The sequence below is a fragment of the Yarrowia lipolytica genome, chromosome 1B (assembly GCF_001761485.1).
Source record: "Yarrowia lipolytica chromosome 1B, complete sequence".
In the NCBI taxonomy this organism is placed as follows: Eukaryota; Fungi; Ascomycota; class Dipodascomycetes; order Dipodascales; genus Yarrowia; species Yarrowia lipolytica.
The window spans coordinates 1411870-1434786 of NC_090771.1; the positions used below are offsets into that span (position 1 = coordinate 1411870).

The 22917-nt window shown below is 50.4% G+C and overlaps 11 protein-coding genes and 1 non-coding gene across 12 annotated transcripts; 6 read left to right on the plus strand and 6 right to left on the minus strand.

Moving 5' to 3' along the window:
- Positions 1 to 283: 283 nt before the first annotated feature.
- Positions 284 to 856, plus strand: YALI1_B14121g (uncharacterized protein; the record flags this gene model as incomplete). The annotated part of the gene is made up of 1 exon (XM_500721.3): positions 284 to 856. One exon carries the CDS (start codon positions 284 to 286, stop codon positions 854 to 856), a length of 573 nt encoding a protein of 190 aa, XP_500721.3.
- A 942-nt stretch (positions 857 to 1798) lies between these two features.
- On the minus strand, positions 1799 to 2893 carry YALI1_B14147g (uncharacterized protein; the record flags this gene model as incomplete). Its single annotated transcript, XM_500722.2, has 1 exon — positions 1799 to 2893. The coding sequence occupies one exon, from the start codon at positions 2891 to 2893 to the stop codon at positions 1799 to 1801; it is 1095 nt and encodes a 364-aa protein (XP_500722.2).
- A 302-nt stretch (positions 2894 to 3195) lies between these two features.
- On the plus strand, positions 3196 to 4911 carry YALI1_B14150g (mitochondrial 37S ribosomal protein uS4m; the record flags this gene model as incomplete). Its single annotated transcript, XM_500723.3, has 1 exon — positions 3196 to 4911. One exon carries the CDS (start codon positions 3196 to 3198, stop codon positions 4909 to 4911), a length of 1716 nt encoding a protein of 571 aa, XP_500723.1.
- Positions 4912 to 5271: 360 nt separating this feature from the next.
- On the minus strand, positions 5272 to 6937 carry YALI1_B14187g (uncharacterized protein; the record flags this gene model as incomplete). The annotated part of the gene is made up of 2 exons (XM_500724.3): positions 5272 to 6832; positions 6882 to 6937. 2 exons carry the CDS (start codon positions 6935 to 6937, stop codon positions 5272 to 5274), a joined length of 1617 nt encoding a protein of 538 aa, XP_500724.3.
- A 637-nt stretch (positions 6938 to 7574) lies between these two features.
- YALI1_B14194g (uncharacterized protein) lies at positions 7575 to 9749 on the plus strand (the record flags this gene model as incomplete). Its single annotated transcript, XM_500725.1, has 1 exon — positions 7575 to 9749. One exon carries the CDS (start codon positions 7575 to 7577, stop codon positions 9747 to 9749), a length of 2175 nt encoding a protein of 724 aa, XP_500725.1.
- A 176-nt stretch (positions 9750 to 9925) lies between these two features.
- On the minus strand, positions 9926 to 11755 carry YALI1_B14236g (uncharacterized protein; the record flags this gene model as incomplete). The annotated part of the gene is made up of 1 exon (XM_500726.3): positions 9926 to 11755. The coding sequence occupies one exon, from the start codon at positions 11753 to 11755 to the stop codon at positions 9926 to 9928; it is 1830 nt and encodes a 609-aa protein (XP_500726.1).
- A 176-nt stretch (positions 11756 to 11931) lies between these two features.
- YALI1_B14238g (uncharacterized protein) lies at positions 11932 to 13407 on the plus strand (the record flags this gene model as incomplete). The annotated part of the gene is made up of 1 exon (XM_500727.3): positions 11932 to 13407. One exon carries the CDS (start codon positions 11932 to 11934, stop codon positions 13405 to 13407), a length of 1476 nt encoding a protein of 491 aa, XP_500727.2.
- Positions 13408 to 13459: 52 nt separating this feature from the next.
- Positions 13460 to 14962, minus strand: YALI1_B14268g (uncharacterized protein; the record flags this gene model as incomplete). Its single annotated transcript, XM_500728.3, has 1 exon — positions 13460 to 14962. One exon carries the CDS (start codon positions 14960 to 14962, stop codon positions 13460 to 13462), a length of 1503 nt encoding a protein of 500 aa, XP_500728.3.
- Positions 14963 to 15477: 515 nt separating this feature from the next.
- On the minus strand, positions 15478 to 17412 carry YALI1_B14292g (uncharacterized protein; the record flags this gene model as incomplete). Its single annotated transcript, XM_500729.3, has 1 exon — positions 15478 to 17412. The coding sequence occupies one exon, from the start codon at positions 17410 to 17412 to the stop codon at positions 15478 to 15480; it is 1935 nt and encodes a 644-aa protein (XP_500729.3).
- A 1566-nt stretch (positions 17413 to 18978) lies between these two features.
- On the plus strand, positions 18979 to 19914 carry YALI1_B14308g (uncharacterized protein; the record flags this gene model as incomplete). The annotated part of the gene is made up of 1 exon (XM_068282066.1): positions 18979 to 19914. One exon carries the CDS (start codon positions 18979 to 18981, stop codon positions 19912 to 19914), a length of 936 nt encoding a protein of 311 aa, XP_068138167.1.
- A 538-nt stretch (positions 19915 to 20452) lies between these two features.
- YALI1_B14324r lies at positions 20453 to 20533 on the minus strand. The gene has a single exon. It is a non-coding gene; the product is annotated as a tRNA-Gly (tRNA).
- Positions 20534 to 20656: 123 nt separating this feature from the next.
- YALI1_B14325g (uncharacterized protein) lies at positions 20657 to 22714 on the plus strand (the record flags this gene model as incomplete). The annotated part of the gene is made up of 1 exon (XM_500730.4): positions 20657 to 22714. The coding sequence occupies one exon, from the start codon at positions 20657 to 20659 to the stop codon at positions 22712 to 22714; it is 2058 nt and encodes a 685-aa protein (XP_500730.4).
- Positions 22715 to 22917: the final 203 nt, after the last annotated feature.

The window sequence follows — 22917 nt, forward strand, 5'->3', positions numbered from 1 at the left end:
CTAGACCTCCCCACATATGGTCTAGCGTTGGCAATCGTCATAGTACATGAGAGGTGTCCAAAGTCTATTGTCGCCTTTTTTTGTGCCCTTTTTTTGCCCTCTTTTGCCCAGATGGTCGAGAGTTTAGGTCGATTAGAGGAGATGGGAAATAGCGGTGGGTGGACCTACAATTCGATTGAACAGAAGCAGAATAGATGGCAAAAAGGCAGTAAACAACTTGCCGGATACAGACGGGTGTTATATGTAGCAATTGGTTTTTCTACTACCGAAAATAGCAGCACATATGCCCAATTGTTCAATCCGCCCTGACCCCACCGCAAGATTTGGAAGTGCAAAGAAGCTGTCGGAAGTGTCGGAAAAAAAGTCAAATTTCGCCCATGCCTCACAGACCTTATATACTCTAGGCCCGCCACAACCAGACGCAATGTTCCGGACCCTATCACTTACAGCTAGAAGCCTTCGATCTAGCCCTCTCAAGTCCCCTCTCTTACTCACCAACACACGCGCCTTCCACGCCTCTATCACAAACATGGGTGTCACAGTTAAGCAGCTCCAGCCCGGCGACGGCAAGACCTACCCCAAGAAGGGAGATGCCGTCACCATCCACTACGTGGGCACTCTGGAGAACGGCCAGAAGTTTGACTCTTCTCGAGATCGAGGCGAGCCCTTCAAGACCACCATTGGTGTCGGCGATGTCATCCGAGGATGGGACGAGGGTGTCCCCAAGCTCTCTCTCGGCGAGCGATCCGTGCTCACCATCTCCGGTGACTACGGCTACGGCGAGCGAGGTTTCCCCGGCCTCATCCCCCCCAACGCCACTCTTGTCTTTGACGTTGAGCTCCTCGGTATCAACTAAATTGGCAGACCATGATGAATGATGGACGACCATCCCCAGTCGTGTCACACTATGTAAAGTAACAGATGTAATTAGCTATGAGGAGTCACGTGACCCAGCGACCTTTGGAGATGGCCAGCAAGTGCCGTTACGGTACCATTAGCTCCAATTGACCACACAGACCCTTCGTTCAACATCCATTGCACTGCCCGGACACCCACCACTGTAAAAACACAGGCTAGACTCCACATGACGTCAACGTGCACCATACTTGTACCAAAACATGCACTCATTTCAAACATTGGCAGCTATTATGGGACCATACTGGCAAGGAGATGCGCTGTAAGATGCGTAGCTGTGGTGCCTGCAACGGGTTTGTTCGTCCGCTCTGTGGGCTATATGCTTGAACCCCGTACCGAGTAATTACACTGCTTAGGCTTAGTAATGTATGAGTACAATGCACTCGCTGGCGTTCGGTAATTTCGTACTGGAACGAGACAGTTACTCCATCTTAATCTGACACCTCCTCGGCTACCGGCACTGTACCAGTACCGCGGAGATTTGACAGGTGTCAGCCCGAGGAAATTAGACAGTCGCTAAGGATGGCTAATTGCTTCTGGCTAGTCGAAAAAATCAAGGGCGTGTGCTACAGTATTTTAGGACCAGCATGTTGTGGTGGTTGGCTTCCGATGTCCTGTGTCATGTATACACGAATGTACACACATACAGTAACCGCAATTACACTACGATTTTGTTTACTTTACCAGTTACGGTAAACATACCAAGTCTCTCTTCGTGAGTAAAAGCAGTAGAAGCTCTTCTGTACCATCCCAACTACTAAAAGTACAGATCTTCTACAGCTAGCCCAGCTATCCAAGCTCATGTTTATGTCATTAGTAAGCATTATATATGGTATCTTGTACTCGTACATTCCTCCCCCCCTTCAATCTCAAACACACCTCATCACTTCTTTCTCCTGGTGCTGCGCCGAGGAGCAGGTTTCTTCACCCCACCAGACGACTTTTTCGGCGTCGGCGTCTCTTCTCGTTCTGTAGCTGTATCTTCGGGTTCCGTTGTCGCCTTCCGTCTCGTCGACCGTCTCGGAGCGGAGGAAGCACGGGTGCTGGGCGACGACTTTTTGTCGCGAACAGTCTTGCCCTTTGAGGTCCCTCGGCCACGAACAGCTGCTGCAGTGGCTGCTCGCGTTCTTCGTTGGCGGCCTGTTTGTGCGTCCGAGTCAGACTGTGATTCCGAACCGGATTCACTCTCCGATTCTCCAGATTCTTCTCCTTCTCCTTCCTCCTCCGATTTTTCAGCTTCCTCGGGCTCTGCACTACCCTCCATGGTGTCGTGCTCTTCTTCTCCTCCGTTCTCCTCCCGTTCCTGCTGCTCTCCCTCCACCTTGATCTTGGTTTCCGCCAGTTTCATCTCCTCGTCGTCCAGTTCATCCAGATCACTGGACTCGTCGTCATCGTCAGCAAGGCCCTTCTTTTCATCCCCAGCTGTGGGTCCGTCTTCCAAGACAGACTGCTCGCGCGACATGGCTGGACTAGACTGTTCACTGGCAACCGCAGTAGCCTGCTCAATCTGCAGAAACCCATAATCGCGGAACGGCAGCACGAACTCCTTCATCTGCGACCGCTTTGCGATCCCTTCAATCGCAGCCTCGTCATCCTCATCCTCGTCCATGTCCGAATCCTGGTTGTCGGCCACGTACTCCAGTTCGTCTAGTCCATCCAGGTCGTACAGAGTGCCCAGCTTGTCCCACACGTCCTGGTGAGAGAACACAGGCGCGTCCTTCGGCGATTCGGAAAAATAGTAGTTCAGCGAAGCCGACAGAGAAATCATGCGGAAATGTTTGTGGATGCCCACGGGCTTGAACTTGCACAGCGAGTTGAACAGCACTGTCTCGCTCTCTATGGACCATGGAGAAGAGTCTGTTCCGGCATCACCTTGTCCGTTACTCTCAACTTCTGCTCCGTCCACTGCTTGTGTCGATGTGTCGTCTGTATCTTCCCTTTTCACCATCCCCGTCTCATCTTCCTCTTTTTTCTTCATGATGCAATGTCGTTAGTATGGTACAGTTGTGATTGTAGATGGTGCTCCGGCTCTACGGTTCGTGTGCTACCTCTCAACCTCCTGCACGTTGACCTTGTGCTTGGTGGTGTAGCGAGTGTTTACATTGTCTGTAGCACTTTCAACTAACTTCCAACTAACCCCCAACTAACATTTACACATCACCAAACTCTCTTAAGATTGGGACTTTTGTCACCTCTCATTTACTCCCACCTACACCTCAGTTACCCTACCGTGCATCTGAGTGAAAAATTCAATCACAAGATATACATCACCACCCCAAAATGCCCCATAAAGCGAAAAACCTCTTCTCTCTGGCTCGAGGTAAGGTGCGAGCCTCATGGAACCCCCGCAACCTGTACAACTTGTACAAGAAGACGGACTTTCTGCGGGATGAAAAGACGCTTTTCCAGAAGAAGTGGGCCTCCAAGCGAGAGCTGCGAGCCTATCATGGAGAACACATTCGAGAGGGTACCTTGACCACTCAGATCCCCAAGAAGCTGCAGGGTGTGGTTCTGCCTCTGGGAGACGACGTGACCTCCGAAGGAATCATGGCTAACCGATTCGACGATCAGATGCTGGAGTTTGATGCCGAGGGCAACAAAAAGCTCAAGACGCCGTTTGCCATGCAGACGTTTGTGCATCTGGAGAAGCGACTGGACTTTGCCGTGTTCCGGTCCATGTTTGCCGCATCCATTCGACAGGCCGGCCAGTTTATTCGACAGGGCAATGTGACTGTCAATGGAGTCAAGATCAAGCATGCCTCCTACACCCTCAAGCCCGGAGATCTCATCTCAGTCAAGCCCGAGAAGGTCCTCTTTGCTGCCGGTAAGGCCAAGCCTTCCGTTGAGGAGGCTGTCAAGATCGACAACCGACAGATCAAAAAGTACAACCAGTACATCAAAAAGTGCAACGATGATCCTGAGAAGATGTGGAACGTGCGTCTCGACAAGATCAAGAAGCGAGAGGCTGGAAAGCTGATGGACCCCAAGACGCAGATGCAGCTTCAGAAGGCCAACGAGGTGGCCTTCCAGGCCATGCTGGCCCGTCTCCGAGAGCTGTGCTCCGCTGCCATCTTCGAGGATCTCATCACTGGCCGAGACGAGTTTCTTAAGACCCAGACTGACGATACCAAGGTTCTGGGTGAGAAGCTACTCAAGCTAATTGACCAGCAGTTCCCTGCCAACGGTGCGGACCCGGTCGCTCCCACTGCTGAGGGTTTCCTAACCCCCGAGGCCGTCATTGAGCTTCTCAACGAGCGATCCACCAAGCTGGCCCAGGAGGCTGAGACAAAGGCTGAGGCCGCGGTAGAGGGCTCTGCTGAGCAAAAGAAGGCCGAGACCGTGCGCTCCAATGCCAATCATCTTATTGAGCAGCGAAACAAGAACATGGCGGGCATCGGCTCCAAGAAGCTGGAGTTTGCTATCCATCCCAAGGACATCAACCACGTCTCGTCCATCGAGAGCCCTCATACGAAGAACATTGTGTCCAGCTGTCTAATTTCGCGAAAAGCCGAGTTTGCCGGAGTCGAGGAGCGAAAGGTGGTCTACGCCGCCCGATGCCTCATCCAGGAAATGAAGACCAACGTGGCTGACTCTATCCACGACAGCTACAATGAGCATCAGCAAAAGCTGCTGAATCCCTCTGTCCAGGACACCGAGGTCAACCCCCGATGGCTGCAGCTGCTAGGACCTCTGCGAGAGAAGATTGATGCTGCCGAAGCCGCTGAAAACGAGGCCGAGGTCGCCCAGGAGTTCCCCTGGCAGAAGAAGCATCTGTACGGCCGACAGGATATCTCTAAGCCCTACTTTACACCCTGGAGATTCCGACCCTTCATTTCTCCTTCGGTTATCTACCCCCACCACATTGAGGTTGACTTCACTACCTGCTCCGCCGTCTACCTGCGAGACCCTGTTGCCCGACCCGGAATGTCGGAGGTCATTTCTCCCTTCCCTCTGATCAACCACGAGTTTGCCAACTTATACTACATTAAGAAGTAGTTTGTATATACTGTATTAGCATTGAAAGCGAAATTTGAATACTGTAGAGACCGGTCTCAACTGTTGTACATACTATAGTATGTACAGTATGTACTTGTATAAAATGTGCAATTACTGTAGCACTACTTGTATTAATATGGATAGATGAATACGGAAAGCATAGTAACGTCAATGTCCATCATATTCGTCTTTATCACATTCCACGACATTCGTAGTATGTACTGTATGTACTTGTGTTGTAACAAATATGATTTCGGAAATACAGTATATATATGACAGTTACTTGTGCCGTACTTTTTGTAGCGATACTGTTGGTATACATACTGTATCCTACATCTTTCGTATCAATGTTATTAAATATTAACCACTGCTGTGATCAACAACAGAGGTGACGAGCTTGCCGTTGACAATCTTGTGGATGAGCTGCTCGGGAACAGGCACTTCCTCATAGTCTCCATCGTCGGTGGGGATGTTGATGTTTAAGGAAGTGGTCTGCGAAGTATACACCTCAGCACCAATGCTCTCCTTGGACAGATAGATCTGTCCTCCGTCACTCTGGTCAATAGTGACCATGGGGGTAACACCAGTCACCTGGATGGCGTAGTCCTTGCATCGAATCACGTCAACTCCAGAAACCAGGTTCTCCACCAGAAGACCAAGCTTCTTACAGTTGTTGAGAGACACAGCCGACACCTTGCCCTTGATCTGCACCGTTGAGTTGTTGCAGTTCTCGATCATGACACCCTGGTTCATCTCGCCCTCGATGACAATGTTCTGGTCGCCCTCGTAGTTCTCAACAAACCATTTCGTGTCAAGCAGCTCGGTCTTGGCGGGTCGCTGCTTGGGGGCAGGGGCAGCAGGAGTGGCCTTAGACAAAGATCCGGGCTTTTTGGGAGGAAGAGGTCGAGCTGCCTTTCCGGAGGCGCCAACAGGGTCCTGTTTTCGCAGATCGGGGTTTTTGTGGGTCATTTCGCTCTTGTCGACCTTTCGCAGACCAGCAGTGACAGCCTCGCCCTTGGACAGGTCAGCAAACACTGCACCCATACCACCAGAAGGAGCAGCAGGAGCAGCAGAGTCTGTCTCGTAGATGCTAGCAGGAGGAGGAGGAGGGGGAGGAGGAGGAGGAGGGCCTCCTCCTGTGGCAGGAGCTCCACCGGGAGCGGGGACAGCAGTGGGAGCAGCGACAGACTTGGATTGAGTCTTTAGAGCCTCCTCAACAGGGATACCTCCAACCTTCCAGGTGGGACCGGTGGTGTGGAACTCCTTGACGTAGGCTTGGAGAGCGTCGGCGATGCCGTTGAAACCCTTGACCCATTCCACATGCTTGGGGTCCACGCTCTTGAAGTCCTTGAGCACCCGGTTGGAGTAGAACTGAGCGGAGTCCTTGAAGTCGCCAATGAGAGGAAGAGGCAGGTCTGAGGCGACCCATCCGACCAGGGGAGCTCCCTCGGCCACGGTGGCCAGATGAGACGACACCTTGGGGTCTCTGGTCTTTTCACGGATGTTCATGATGGACTCCACGTTGGAGGAGATGGGCTTGACAAGCTCAGCAAAGGCGGAAGAGGTGGGTTCAGGCTTCTTGGCGACAGCAGCGACAGCCAAGAAGTCTCGCTGGGCATCGAAGGCCTTCTTGAAAGCCTCGGCCTGCTCGCCAATGGTGGCATCGAGCTGCTTGGAGGTAGCGACAAAGGGGTCAACGTGGGTCTTGATGAGAGCATCAAACTCGGAGATCCACTTGGGCAGGTCGGCATCGGCTGCAGCAGAAGAAGTGGCGGCAGCGGGAGCAGCGGGAGCAGCAGAGGATCGGGAGGGCGCATCAACGCCAGCCTTGGTCGCTGCAGCGTTCTGGGGACCTCGCTCGTCAACATGCGCCTTTTGAGCGGAGGTCAGGTCTTCAAGACGAGACGTGGCGGCTTCGAGACTGGGTTAGTGGGTGACTTGGAGGGTTCATTTCGTGTCAATTGACTCACCGCTTCAAGAGCGTCACGACATTGTAGCCCTGGATGGTCTGAGGGTCTGCTGGCATTGTGTAGTGTGTTGTGCAGAGGGATGATGCTCCTGGTTGTACGATACTGTAAACGTGCTTCGCTGGAAGGTAACTGAGTTTGGCTGTGTCTGTAATTGAGTTGGATTGTATCAGCTGTGGGAGTGTGGGAATGAATGGGGAGGTGGTCCAAGCGTTCATGACGTTTTTCAAGTCTACACATTCTTGTCTGGGGTTGAAATAGCTGTTCAATCGGATGTATTGCCCCTATGAGGCATTTCTGTCGGTGGTGGTGTGTTTAGAGTAGCGTAGGTAAGGTTACTTGGATGAGTTACTTGATTACTTACTGTAATTGGTTAGATGTGAAGGGTGTGGGTCAGGGGTGCGAGAGGTGCTGCGTGGTCAAACAGTTGATGTCCAGAGTCAGAATACGATTGAGGGTGTTTTTTTTTTCATCGGGTATGGAAATTGTCCAAACCGACTTCTACATGTCCATCTCCTGCATAGCTCCTTTAACACTCCATCATCTCTCTTTCTCAACACCTCACCAACTACAACTGCACATGGCACTGCACTGCATGTTGGGACTGTGCAGACAATTCCAGTGCATATGGTAATGTAGCGATCTACTACATACTGTAGTATTGAAGATAAAACACCACAGTACTACTACATCACAATGCACAAACTGACAGACATTGAATGGCGGCCACAGCCGAACGTGCCATTCGAGTGGAGCGCTGGATCCACCATCGCCATCGATTTTGGAACCCACATGACCCGAGCGGGATACACTGACACCAACGGACCCAACCTCGTGTTTCCCACGTTGACAGGAAAGTACCGAGAACGAAAAAGCGCTGGTCCTGGACTGGCAGGCGCCACCACGGTGGGATATGACAACTTCATTGAGCCGTCGACCCGGCTGTCGGCCCGATCGCCCTACGATGGAGCTCTGGTGTCTAATTGGACAGTGGCTGAGGAGGTTCTGGACTACACATTTGCCAAGCTGCGCGTAGGCAGCGACGGGTGTGTGGACAATCACATTATCATGAACGAGCTCATGTCTTCACCTGCTGCCCAGCGGCGAAATTTGCAGCAGGTGCTGTTTGAGGGCTACGGAGTGAGGTCAGTAGCTCTCGGGGTCGACGCTCTATTTTCGTACTACGCCAACGACGGAAAGACTGGCTTGGTTTTGTCAGTCGGAAATGAGGCCACTCACATCATTCCTGTCATTGATGGTATTGCTCAGCGAGAACTGACAAAGCGAATCACTTGGGGAGGACGGACAGCCTCGGCCTTTCTGGCCCAGCTTCTACAGCTCAAGTACCCCACTTTCCCGCTCAAGCTGTCGGCGACGCAGACCACCAAAATCCTCGAGAATCACTGCTACGTGTCAGACGGATACAAGGAGGAACTGGATGGCTTTTTGGATATGGATGGTTTGGAAAAACGAGAACGCGTGATCCAGGCACCGTACATTGAGACCGTCAAGGCCGAAAAGAGCGCCGAGGAGCTGGAACGAATCGCAGAGCGTCGCAAAGAGAGCGGTCGACGACTGCAAGAGCAGGCTGCTGCGAAAAGAGCCGAGAAGCTGGCTGAACGGGAAAATGACCTGCAGTATTATAGGCAGCAGGCGCAGATTCTGGAGGATCTGGGCGACGACAGACAGGGCAAGCGGGAGGCGCGAAGAATCCTCGACTCGGAGGGATTCAAGGACGTTAAGTCCATGAACAAGAAGATTGCCGAGCTGGAGAGAACAATTCGAAAGAGTCTCAACCAGGATGTGGAGGAAGAGGAGGTCGTTCCCGAGTTTCCTCTCGCAGATGTCCCCGACGAAGAGCTCACCCCCTTGCAAATCAAGGAAAAGCGACATCAGCGGCTTCTGAGAGCCAATTACGAGGCTCGAATCAGGGCCAAGGAAGAAAAGGAGGCTGAAAAGGCACGTATTGAGGAGGAGAAACGTAAGGACGAAGAGTGGCGAATCACGGATCTGGCCGGATGGGTTGAGGACAAGCGAGAGAAGCGAAACGCGATTCTGGCCCGCCAAAAGGAACGGGCCAAGATGCAGAAGGAACTTCGAAACCGAAAATCCATGGCCTCCAAAATGCGAATGAAGAACATTGCGTCTTTGGCTGCAGATACTCGTGCTACTAAACGAGCACGACCCGGCGCTGGTATCGATGACGATCCCGATGATACCTTTGGAGCGGATGATCAGGACTGGTCCATTTACAATGATATTGCCAACCAGAGCGACAGTGAAGAGGAGGAGAACGAGCGAGCTGCTCTGGCTGAGCTTGAGGCCAATCTTCTCGAGTTTGACGACGAGTTCACAGAGGAGAATCTTCTCGAGAGCCAGACCGACTGGAAGTCGTCATTGCTGCACATGTTCCTCCACGGACCCACGGAGTACAACCCCGAAAGCCAAGAACAGCAGAACCAGCTGCATCTTAATGTGGAGCGAATCCGGGTGCCTGAGGTGCTGTTCCAGCCCACCATTGCCGGTATTGATCAGGCTGGTGTTGCTGAGGTGTGTGGAGACATTTTGACCAAGCGGTTTCCTTCGGAAACAGCCTCCGTCATGCTCAAGGACGTGTTTGTCACTGGTGGATACTCTCAGGTGCCCAACTTTGATGCTCGTCTGACTGCTGAGCTGCGTTCTCTGTTGCCAGCTGGTTCTCCTCTACAGGTTCGAAGTGCCGCTCATCCTGAGACTGATGCATGGATGGGTATGGCCAAGTGGTCCAAGACGGACGACTACAAGAACTCTCGGGTCACGCGGGCCATGTATGAGGAAATGGGTCCAGATTATATCAAGGAGCATGCTTTTGGCAACTCTTCCTATTTGTAGTTTTATAATTTATGATTTATGACAGAACACAATACACAGTACTGTATATGAGCACATACCGCACTTGTAGATGTAGCTACTACTTGGAAACATATAACACCCAGTCCGCAGGGAGCAGTTTACGCCACTCTACACTCTTAATTAATATACCGTTAAAATAATGATTTCTATATACTTTACTCGTCCTTGGTAGCCACCTTCTTGTCCTTGGGCTTGCCGGGCAGAGGCTTGATACCCTTTCGTCTGAGCTGGGATCGTCGGGCAGAGTCGATGATGGCGGAATCCTCCTCGTTGTCGAAGGCAGCGAAATCGTCGTTGATGAGACGCTCCTCCTCCTCCTCGGCTCGGGCAGCCTCCTCCTTTTCTCGGGCACCGGCCTTGGTCTTGTCCTGAGGCGATGGTGCAATTTTCTGGAACTTGGCCACGTAGAAGCCGTCAACGTTGTAAGTGTGAGGGTAGTATCGTCTGGTGAGCTTGAGTTTGGGCGAGAAGGTCTTTCCTCGGAATGAGGTGAACCCCTCCTTTCCAATCTCCAGACCGGTCTCCACCAGTCGCACATTGGGTCGCTTTCGAAGAGCGTAATCAACTACAGCCTCGTTTTCCTCCACCATGACGGAACACGTCGAGTAGACAATGACACCGCCAGTGGCGGAGTTGGCGTCGACGGAGTCAATAGCGGAAAGAAGAAGCTGCTTCTGCAGATGCGGGAGTTGGATGAAGTCCTTCTCGGATCGGTTGGTCTTAACAGCCTGGTCCTTTGAGATGACTCCAGTACCAGAACAGGGGGCATCCAGCAGGATTCGGTCGAAGCCTCCAATCACCTTGGGGAACTCTCGGGCGTCATAGTTGCAGACCACGGTGTTCTTACAACCCAGACGGTGGATGTTAGCAATCAGAGACTTGATTCGGGGCTTGGAAACATCGTTGGCGAAAACCATACCTGTGTTCTTCATCAGAGCAGAGATGTAGGTGGTCTTTCCTCCGGGAGAAGCTGCCATGTCGAGCACTCGCTCGCCCTCCTGGGGGTCCATTGCCATGACGGGCAGGAAAGAAGAGGCAGCCTGCAAAATGTAGTGACCACACAGGTACTCAGGGGTTGCTCCAATGGGCACGGCAGAGTCGAAAATCTGCAGTCCAACCTTGGTCCACTTTCCAATGGGCTGCAGGTTGACACCTCGGTTGACCAAAGACTGGGCAAGGTCTCGTCGTCGAGTCTTGAGGGTGTTTGCTCGAATGGTGACGGGTCGGGGCACCTCGTTGGCCTCAAAGAACTCGATAGCCTCAGAAGGAGTGAACAGATTGAACAGCTTCTCGGCAAGGTACTCGTTGTAGCCGTAGTAGGAGCAGATATCCTTGAGCAGCTGTGTGGTGTAGTCGTTTCGGGACTTGCCCTCCTCGGCCAGACCCTTGAAGTCCTCCAGAACCTTGACGATTTCCAGAATTCGGGTTCGAACAACATGCAGATCCGGAGGCAGTTGGGCCTCGGCGGCAGCAGCCTCTGCGGTAGGCAGAATCTGTGCTCGGGGGTTCTGGTGCTGCTTCATGAGCTCCATCAGCTCTTCCTCCGCCATCTCTTCGTCGGACTCTTCCTCGTCGTCTAGCCGTCGAGACATAGCCTCCATGTTGGCGGCGTTGAGCTCGTCCTCATCACCCTCGTCATCAGAGAACATAGGCTTGTGGTGGGTCTCGTCATCAGAGTCGTACACCTCATCATCAGAGCCATCCTCAATATCAAACTCATCGTTGTCCATCTCCTCATCATCAGAGTCATCGAACAGAGTCATCTTCTCCCGGACAACATCGTCATCCTCCTCCTCGGGGAGCTCCTCTTCAGCCTCCTCAACAGGCAGCTGAGGGATCTCCTTCACCTTTTTAGTCTTTCGATCGGGCTTAGTTACCTTGAAATCCTTCTTGTTTTTCTTGTCTTTTCGCACGGGAGCGGGTCCCTGGGTCTGCTCCTCCAGAGTAGGTGGAACTCCCTGCTTGTTCTTGGCTCGTCGACCCATTGTGTAGTGTAGTGTGTAGTGAGTAGTGAGCTAGATGGGCTCTGATTTCTGGGTGCATGTAGTCCTAAAAAAATTCAAACTCTACTCCCAAATTTTTCGACTAAAAAAGCTAATCCTGCAGCACATCTAACGGGCCAATATCACACCTTCCTACATTTACTGAAAATACGCCTACCATGGACGTTGAAATGAAAGACGCGGCTCAGCAGCAGGAGCCCGTTTCTGCGAGACAGACACAGGTGCACCGAAAGAGCTCCAAGCCCGAGTCGCCACCCTTCATCTTCGACAACCCTCGAATTCAGCCCAACACTTACTGCATGGTCAAGTTGCCGTCGGAAAACTTCCGAGTGGTCAAGCTGATTCCCAACCAGACCATTTCTATTGGCAAATTCGGCTCGTTTCAGGTCAACGACATCCTAGGACTGCCCTACGGTTACACGTTTGAAATCCAGGAAGACAAACGACTGCGGATCATCCAGGAGGGAGTGGACGACCATGACTACGTAGTGGGAGCCAAGGGAGCGCTGCTGGAACCCGAGGAGACCAACCAGACGCTTATTGACACTTCTGAGTCACAGACTCTGTCAATGGCCGAGATTGAGGAGATGAAGAAACAGAAAACGCTGTCAGGAAAGGACATCATCGACCATGTTATCAAGGGCCACAACGAGTTCCACAAGAAGACCGCCTTCTCCAAGGAGAAATATTTGCGAAGAAAAGAGCAAAAGTACCTGCGACGGTTCACTCCCCAGCCTATGTGTTCGTCCCTGCTGCTCGATTTCTACCTCGAGAAGGATTACAAGAAGGTGCTGGACATGAGCCAAGAGATGCTGGCCCTTCTGCTGAGTATGGCTAATGTTCGACCTGGAGGCAAGTATTTGGTTGTTGATGAGACTACTGGTGTTCTTACCGCGGCGCTTATGGAGCGAATGGCTGGAGAGGGCCTTATTGTCGTTGCCCACGAGAACGAGCACCCCAACCTCGACGCTCTCAAGTACCTGTCCATGCCCACAGAGCTCCAGGATCGAATGATCAAAAGCATAAACTGGCTGCAATTCTTTGAGCCCGAGGGCGAGGAGGAGGTGCCTGAGAAGACCCCCGAACAGATTGCGTCCATGAAGCCTCGAAACCGAGGAGCATATTTCCGAAAGCGAAACCGGTGGCTGGAGCTTCAGAATGTCAACGATCTGGTGGCCAACCAGGGCTTCGACGGCCTCATTGTGGCTTCTACTTTGCATCCCGCCTCTATTGTGGACCGAACATTGCACGCAATCGGAGGCTCTCGACCTGTGGTTGTCTACTCCGAGTACAAGGAGGTGGTCACCGAGGTGTCACAGCTCATGCTCAAGGACCTGCGGGTTCTTGCTCCCTCTATCTGGGAATCTCGAGTTCGAAAGTACCAGACAATTCTCGGCCGAATGCATCCCAGCATGACCTCGAGAGGCGGAGGAGGATACCTTGTGCATGGAACCCGAGTTTTCCCTAACGAGGAGGTCAATGCCACCCAGGTGCGAAACAGAAAGAGAAAGCGAGAGGATGGCGATAAAACTAAGTCTTCGGAAACTGAGGGCAAGTCGGAGGAGTCCGTGGAACCTGATACCGAGCAATCGGCCGAGCCTGAAGCCAAACTAGAGACTGATGCTGACGCCTAATTATTTAGACGGCCATAGCTTTATATTAATGTATTATAAACTTGAAGTACGATCATCTTTTGGCCCGCTTGTGGGACTCCAGAGGGAAGGGGTCATCCTTGTTCCAAGAGAATTTCGAACCTGGATGGTGGGACCTCAGATGTGAATCACCAGGAGTAGCATACATGTTCTCTCTGAGGGAACCACCGGGGACGGCGTAGTCGTTCCAGAAACGTCCTCGCTTCTGTAATTCGGGAATAAGCAAGTCCACAATATCAATGTAAGTGCCAGGGACAATAGCAGACTGCATGTTGAAGCCGTCGATGTCTCCAACTTCAATCCACTCTTCCATACGGTCAGCAACAGTGGTAGGGGATCCAATGACAATGTCGGATCGTCCACCAAGTGCCAGTTCCTCAGCAACACGAGCCTTGTTCCACAGGGCATCGGGAGTTTTACTGGAATCGGCCCATTGAGAGATAGCTTTGCTGATGGCGACATTGTCCACCTTCCTGAGATCCTCGTCGTCGTCGTAGATTCCAAGATCCATTCCGAACCACCCTCCAAATAAAACAAGAGCTCCCTCACGATCGATGTAAGAGAAGTACTCGTCATACTTGGCCTTGGCTTCCTCGTCAGTCTCTGCTACGCACACAAACATGGAGGGAATGAACTTCAACGATTGGGGATCGCGGCCGTAGTTAGCAGCAGTTTTTCTAATGTCATCAACAGAAGATCTGACGTACTCGGGTGAAGGAGCCTGCAAGAAGATGGCCTCGGCATGCTTGGCTGCAAAGTCCCGTCCAGCTTTGGACATACCTGCCTGGTACAGGAATGGTGTTCTCTGGACTGATGGTGAGCAGATATGAGGTCCAGGAACATTGAAGTATTTTTCATTATGGTCAATGTATCGGACAAGAGTAGGCTCGGCAAAGGTGTTGGATTCAATGTCAGCCTTGATGGCATCTTCCCTCCAGGAGGACTCCCACAGCTTGTAGCAGACGTCCATGAATTCATTGGCAATGGCATATCGTTCATCATGAGGAGTTTGAAGATCATTACCATGATTCTTTGCTCCACTCTCCAGGAAAGAAGTGACAATGTTCCACCCAACTCGTCCTTTTGATATATGGTCAACAGTGGAGTACCTTCGGGCCAGAGCAAATGGAACATCATAAGTAGTGGAGGCGGTAATAGCAAACCCCAGAGACTTGGTGACCATTGTCAACGCAGGCACGAGGTAAAGGGGATCGTTGATGGGATATTGGGTGCCAGCTTTGATTCCAGGGTCCTTACTTCCCTTGTAGACGTCATAGACGCCTCCAATGTCGACGATGAACAGGGCATGGAACTTACCTCTTTCAAGGACCTGTGCAAGCTCGACCCAGTACTCAATGTCATTGAAATTCTTGCCCTTGTGTCCAGGGTGTCTCCATAGTCCCTGATTCACATTAGTAGGCGCGTTGGCGGTCAGTGCGTTCAAGATGAGCTTCTTCTTCATCTTAGGATGCTCTGGTACTCGTTCGGGAATGGGAACTTTCCCATTCTCAACGCCTTTCCAGGTAGCGATATCCATTTCCAATGACTTTCGGATGTGCCTGTTGTTGATTTGTTGAGAGGTGGTGACTCAAGCAGGAGAGTCATGCGAGTCATTTTCGGTTATTTGAGTCATTTGGACATTGAGTTGTGCATGTCAGAAGTGGACTGCTTGAGACATGGGCGCAGGAGTGTTTTTTTATTGTGTCTTCATTCTTGTAAATGGAGCAGTACGGTACGAGCAGTTATATAATGGTTGTCTTGATAATGTTTTGTTTTGTTTGCCTTCTTTCAAGGTGAAAAAGTACGGTACTACTGAACGATATCTTATCTTTACACTACTACTTCTTGATACACTATGCGGAAGGAGGAAATGACGTATGCAAGACATTCATTCCCTCCTTCCACTATGTACTCCTCCCGAAACTAATTGAGCAGCTTGGTTCCAAGAGACACTCACAACTACAAGTACAACGATACCCATATTTGTGATGGACAACACCATCACAGCACGAATACATTAATCTCACATATATTGTTTATAAACAGTTAGAGCTACGATAAAGCAACGAGAGCCAGAATTCCAGCAAGTAGTGCGCCGACCGAGATGACCAACTTTGAGCCTGAGTTGGCCTGGGCAACTGGCTTGGGCTCAGCAGATCCTCCGTTTGAAGGCTTATCAGCAGCGCCGGTGTTGGTGGGCTTGTTGGATGAGTCGTTTGATGATCCGGGCTTGTTTGGAGAGCTATCGTTATCAGACTTCTTAGGGGTTTCAGACTTCTTAGGGGTTTCAGAGTTGTCAGTCTTGTCAGTTTTCTTGGTCTTGTCAGTTTTCTCAGTCTTGTCAGTTTTCTCAGTCTTGTCAGTTTTCTCAGTCTTGTCAGTCATATCAGAAGAACCAGACTCATGGGTCTTATCGGCCTTCTCAGCCTCTTCTGTCTCCTCTGTCTTCCCGGTTTTGTCTGTCTTCTCAGTCTTCGTTGTCTTGTCAGATTCGCCCGCCTTGTCAGACTTGTCCGCCTTGTCAGATTTGTCCGCCTTGTCAGGCTTGGAAGACTTCTCGTCCTGTGAAGCGTCAGTGGTCTCACGAGCACAAGGAACGGTGATTTCCACGGTCTTCCCCTCGCACTTAGGACAAACAGTCTTGATAACAGTGGAAGGGGCGTTCTTGGGAACAACTGTAACGATTGTCAGAGTGGGTGTTATGCACCGTCCCTCGGTGTCACATTGAGTCACGGTCAATGTGAGGCTAGAGTTAACAAGAGCGGTAGCAGGACTCTCTACACTGCTGTTGGTATTATTAGTCACTGTGGGAGTAGGCGGCTCAGAGGACCCAAAAACAGTGCCGTTCGTAACACCAGCAGCACTAGAGATGGACGCTGAAGAAGGTGCAGAGGTGGGAGCGACAGTCTCCGGAGTACCGGAAGAGGAGACACCAGAGGTCTGAGGGCTAGTATCGTCAGTGTTAGCGCTTGCAGAGACAGGTGTGTCAGAAGATACAGAAGCCTCCCCGGAAGCCAGACCAGAGGCACTAGACAGGGGGGACTCGGCAGTAATAGGTTCTTCGGAGGCAAGTCCAGATGCAACGGGATCTTCAGACTTGACAGTAGTAACGGGCTTAGACGACCCAATGGGAGTAATGGGCTCTTCGGGGGCAAGTCCCGATGCAACGTTGTCTTCAGACTTGGTAGTCGTAATGGGTGTAGGGGACTCGACAGGAGTAACATCCTTAGAGGACACCACGGGGGCATTAGACTCGCTGGTCGACGCGGGCACAACGGGCTCACTGGTCGAAACTGGGACTTCAGACTCGATGGTCGGAGTAGAAACAACAAGTTCGCTGCTCGGAGTAGAAACAGCAGGCTCGCTGCTCGAAGTAGAAACAGCAGGCTCGCTGGTTGAAGCAGGAACAACAGGATCCTCGGTCTTGTATGGGTCGCAAACAGATCCATCAGTAAGCTGGAGCGTACAGATCAAACCAGTGACAGCAAAGAGTCCATCATCAATGGCCTTGGATGCGGCGGGGTTGGTTGAGATAGAAAGCACCGCAGCCTTCAGGATGTTCCAACCGTCGGCCGACTTCGCTAGCGTAATACTGGCCTGGTTTACTGCTTCGTGGTAATCGTAATGCGGCAGATACTCTGAGAGAAGTGAAGTAGCAGAGGTGAAGTCGGGGCTTTGCTCATATTTTTCGAGGGCAGCAATAACACTGCTGATCCAGTCAGGGAACTTCTGTTCAAATGTGGGAGAAAGAAGAATATCAACGGCATTGTCGAACAGAGGAAGCAGGTCATCATTCATGATGAGAGGAACAAATTCATTAATTTCCGAGCTTGCCTGTGCCTCGGGGATATCTTGGTGTCGACCATTAATCACACCCGAAATAATGGCATCCTTGATGGGATTGATCAGGGCACCCCATCTGAGGACGTAGGCAGTTGCCAGGGTAGAGGAGGCGACCGAGAAAATGGCAATTGATGATAGCTTCATTGTTGAACGAGCGTGGCAGTCTGCCTCCCTTCCGGGCACACTCGATACTCTTATATATTACCGTATGATGTAAACCGTGTGATGTAAACATTGACATTCATTATGATCTAGTGGCTAGCTAGTGGCTGGTCACAGAAATGTAGGAGCGGCATGTTGCAGATAAAGAACGAGTACCCCTAATGATGTATCGCTTTTTAAAAGTCGCTACTGGCGGTGAGGGTTCGCAAAAGATAATGAAGTTGTGAAAGCCTTCTCTACGCTTAATCTACAAGGCTTTGTAAATCATGGGGCCAACTTGGTTCACGGCGACATTTGAATAACAACCGATCACTCTCTTTAACAGTCTGGAGCCGTTCGGACAGATTTATTGGAGTATGAGTGAGTCCAAACATACCCCACAGCCTTTTTTAGTGCCTCCAGAAAAGCTTTGTCCTCCCTTGTACGTAGATGGTGCAAAGAGGACTCTGTTATTTACGTACTGTCGGCTACTATCACCGACTCGAGGAGGCCTAAGCTTCCGACGAAAATGGCCACTACGGAGGTCAAGATATCGAATAACAACCAGGCCGTCCATAGGTTGAAAGGAAACATCTTTAGATAAATATTCCCCGGTGATCTGGTGAAGAGAATCCTCATGTTGTATGTGTGCATCCACATTACATACCAGTACAAGTAATAGATATAAAAGAGCATTCTTTATCAACAGCTATTGCAATAACAAGTCGCCCCGCTCTTCCCATTGAAAATACAATGGTGGGCAGACAAAGGCTTTCCGGTGGTGCGATTTCTCAATATACTGTACTGTAACATATACGGGACCTGATGGTTCACTCATGTATCCATCTATCTACTGTAATCTTTGTAGAAGGTGTTTAGATCCTAGGTCCACAATATGCCGATTGTGGGCGCAGTAAAGAACTGGGCTATCGGACTGTACTTGTGGAACCCATCTTTCAGTACTGTAGCTATAATAGTGCCTCTCCTTCAAGAATTAATAGATGCTGAGAGACAAACAGTGGATACTCGGGAATGTAGCTACCTCGTTGAGCTAGGCTACTTGTAGTCAGGGAATGTTGGCCCTATGCTTTGTTGAGCCAACGAGTGTTTTACTGTGCTGAAAAGCAGCTAAAAATCGAACTACGACAATACAATGGCCGAGGTCTGCTTTCGGGGTCCGATACGCGAAATAAATGCGTTAGAGCGCGTACAGCGCGAGGGGCACATAAGCGAGATGGAGTCTTGCGTCATGGTACCCTACAAGTAGGCACGTTGTCTTTGTCTGCATTTTGGTTCTCAACACACCAGAGCGCGCGTGACGATAGCCCCGCGTTTTTTCTTGTCATAGGATACGGTGACACAACATAACGATATATTGTATCTGTAAACACAGCACAAGTAAACAGTGGAATGGTGAACATAAGTCGATTTTTCGACAAATACTACAGTATGTACTTGTACGTTGCGTCCCAAACTTCAGATAGGTTGAAACCTTATTCCTGATCACATCACTTGATAAGTACTTGTAAACATACGGTTCCCATATTGGTGTCACAATTGAGACCGCACATGAACAGCAAAGTGTCGACAATACTGCCGCCCGAGATCCTTCTGATTGTTCTTGAACACGTACCCCTGAAAGATGTTGCGAATTTCGCCGCCGTTTGCCACACATTTCGTCGAGTGGCAGACTCCTATCTAAATACCTCCGATGCCCTCTCCTTATACCCATGGCTCACAGTTCCAACGAACAGCACATTACTTTCGCTAGTGAGGTATATTACCGACCCGGAGTTACCCCGCCAGCGCAAAAGGTTGAAAGCAGCCGAGCTCCTCGCAGATCAGCTTAGACAGGACATGAGGAGTGATACCAATATCCATGGCCATGACGTCACCAGAGTGGGCGATTATGAGGTTCATAAGTTTGAGGACGAGTCCTTCAAATTACCGCTACTGGTGGATGGGTTCCTTCACATCTACTGGCCTGGAGAAGTGTGTAAGACCAAGGATGGCTCTTGGGTAGTTCAAATACATATAAAGAAAGTGCAGTGGGATGGGCTCATCCCTGCAAGCACCCTTAACTTGAACACGAACAACAAGAGAGTCATCAGAGGCGAATCAATACTTATTCACACTCGAACTGCCACCCAAATACCATGTGGTACGATCTTCTGCTATGAGACCCTCATGCAATGCAGCACAGAAAGCGAGCACATCGTTTTCTTTGTCACGGACCTAGGCGGGCCAGAAGATCGCGTGAATGAACTGTTCTACGGGGATTTCCAAACACGCAAGATTGTCAAACTATGTCAGACAAAGAGCCACGCCATCCATTGTCCTAGTCGTCGTGGGGGACGTCGTTTCTTGCTTAGAAACCGGCACATCTGGATGCTAGCTTGCGATCCAGGGGGAGAGCTCCGAGTTTCGCAACTAGACCTTTTCAAGACGGAGAGCTGGATTTTTACTGAAGGCCGGATCGGTATGGGATACCCCTTCTCCCCGTGAGCGCGATGGAGGTTTCCACCACATCTGTCATTCATACCTCAGGTAACAACATGTCACAAATTACAATAACGGACTTCTCCCTCCCGGGCTCCGCTAATTGGACTCACACTACAAGTACAGTACTATCTCTTCATGAAAGACGTCCGCTGATTAGACATGCACAAGTGTCGTCGGGAGGCCTAACGCTAACACCATGTGAATCCCGACCATAATGGTGAAAGGGGTTCCACTTGTGGCTCCGCAGTATGTAAATAACGGGATCTACAAATAATTAATTGTATGATGTCGAAGAAAAACACCAGTCGGCTTCTTGCTTGTTCAATATGATGCCCGTAAACTATGAGAACTTGTAGTCTGATAGCCTTGACACCAGCCTGATGAGATATCTTCGTATTTTCATCGGAACAGCAGCATGGTCACAGGTTGTCTACAACTACAAGTAGATAGACATTTAATAAAAAAAAAAAAAAGTATTACTGCTGTAACGAGGGAGTATTCGTCATTTGAATGTCAGGCTAATACAGAAACCGAAAAATTTTGAGCTGTAGGGGAATTGAACCCCTGGCACCTGCTTACAACTGAATGGAAGGCAGATATGTTACCACTACACCAACAGCCCTGCTCACGCTTACTCAAAAAACTAAACTTTCAATTTGTCCAATAGTGACCAAAGTCACGTGATGCAAAAAATAATGCAAAAATCTATCATCTTGGGAATTTTGGACTGACATTCTGGGTGAGTATGGGAGGAAAAAGGAAAGAAAAAGATACTATTAGAAGTCTATACGTCCTTCAATTACATCCTATGGAACCCCTTTCAATTCATTTTCTGTGTAGCATGTATCGGTGCTCTCATTTCGACCTCCTTCACGAAATGTTCAAGGATAAACTTCCAGACGCACTAACAATTATCTTCATCACTTCACAAAACATGGAAGAATCGATATCGTTGGAGGAGACAAACAGACACCGAATCTCTTTGGGACTTAAGCCCATCCCGATCCCTGGTGCTCCTATCAAGCGACAGCCTGCCCCTGAAGCCTCAGGCGAGGTTTCTGAGGAGGCACGAACTCGTCTGCGACAATCACTTGGTCTGGCCCAGGAAACCAAAAGTCGAGACCAGGTTGAGTACGAGAACTGGCAGGAGAAGCAGAAGGAAATCACAGAGAGCCATCGACAGAGTGAGATCGAGGCCCGGCTTGCGGCGGCTGCTGAGCGACGAGCGAAACGAAAACGGCTGGCTGGGAGTGGACTTGGAGAAGATGGAGATGATACCATGTCATTCTTGAAGAATATTAAGAAGAAGCCCAAGATTGCGATCCAGCTTGAAGACGATGTGGAGGATGTGGATTATACTTCAAAGGATCTCGGAGGTATGAAGGTGGGCCATTCCCTGGAGGAGTTTCAAAATGGAGGAGGCGACGATATTATTCTTACCCTCAAGGATACCGATGTGCTGGACGAAGATGGTGAGGACATTTTGGAGAGCGCACAGTTGAATGAGGGTTCGAAACAAAAGGCTTCTGATCAGCTACGAAAGGGAGTGCAACGTACCGCTTACGACGAGAGTGGGAAAGTTGGAGAGGAACAGAAGGATGACTTCTTTGTTCTTGGGGAAGGAGGAGTCATTAAGGGTGTCTCCACAGAGTCCGACGCTATTAAGAAGAGCAAGCTCAAGGAGAAAGAGAGGACAAAGGTGTCATTTTCGTTTCTCAACGACGAGGACGAAGATGAACTTCCTACGTCTGATTACAAGAAGGTGAAGAAGAGTAAAAGCAAGGGCAAGAAGAGCAGGGAGGGTTCTCGACGGGTCAAGCTTGAGTCCGAGGAGCCCGAGGATGACAAGCGACACCTTACTAACAACGTGAGCAAGAAGCTCAGTCAGCAGGAGATTGACAATATGCTTCGTGACGACGATGAGGAGTTTCGGCTAGCCATGCGAAAGAATCTTATGAAATCTCAGAGAAACAGAAAGAAGCTCACTCCAGAACAGCTGGCTGAGCAGCTTGCAGCAGATCGGGACGAGGAAATGGAAGTTAAGCAAGAAGAGGACGACCAAGGATTGGTGCTTAACGAGACAACTGACTTTTTGACTACTCTGCGAAAGGCCCAGGAGGCCAAGGAAGAGGAGGAAGAAGGTATGATGGTTGAAGAGATTGAGGTCAAGCCTGAGCCTACAGAGGCTTCTGTGGAGACCGCAACGAAGGAGGATGAGGAGGAAGAAATGAAGGAGCCAGATACCGTGGACGATCCTCTGAACGAGGAAGATATTGGTACAGGCGCTGGCGATGTTCTGAAGATGCTCAGATCTCGAGGAATCATCAAGAATGTGTCCAAGGAAGAGCGTGAAAAACAGAAGGCTTTGCGAGAACAGCGAGAATGGCGAAAGCGTGAAGAGAGAGAGAACCTGTTGCGGGAGATCAGACTTCGGGAGGAGCGAGAGCAGTTGGAGGAGGAGGGTGTCTACGAAGGTCTTACTCGGCAAGAGCGAGAGGAAATCGAGTCCGAAGAAGAACGCATTCGACTTCAAGAGGAGGCCAAGGCAGCTCAGAAGCGGTTCGAGAACTACGAGCCCGAAATCAATTTGCAATACTACGATGATATGGGCCAGAAGCTGGACAGCAAGGGTGCTTACAAGTATCTGTCGCACCAGTTCCATGGAAAAGGACCTGGTAAGGGCAGTGTTGAGCGAAGTCTCAAGAAGGCCGAGGAGGCTCGTAACCAGGAGCGATTGGCACATGAAAGAACCCAAGGGCCCAGCAACAGCAACAGAACGTCGGCTGGTACTCGAATTGCTTAAATAGAGAGAATCCACTCCGTTCATGATTTATTCGTATGACCGCCAGAATATTTATATTTAGATTCGTATGCAACGTGTGTATAATAATAGACGGTTCTTTGTCCGGCTACAAGTAGCGTGGTGGTGCGCATGTATTCGTACTCGTACTTACACAGTAGAGCAGATTTAGAATCATGCGCTTCAGTAATAGGGGGAAGAGGCAC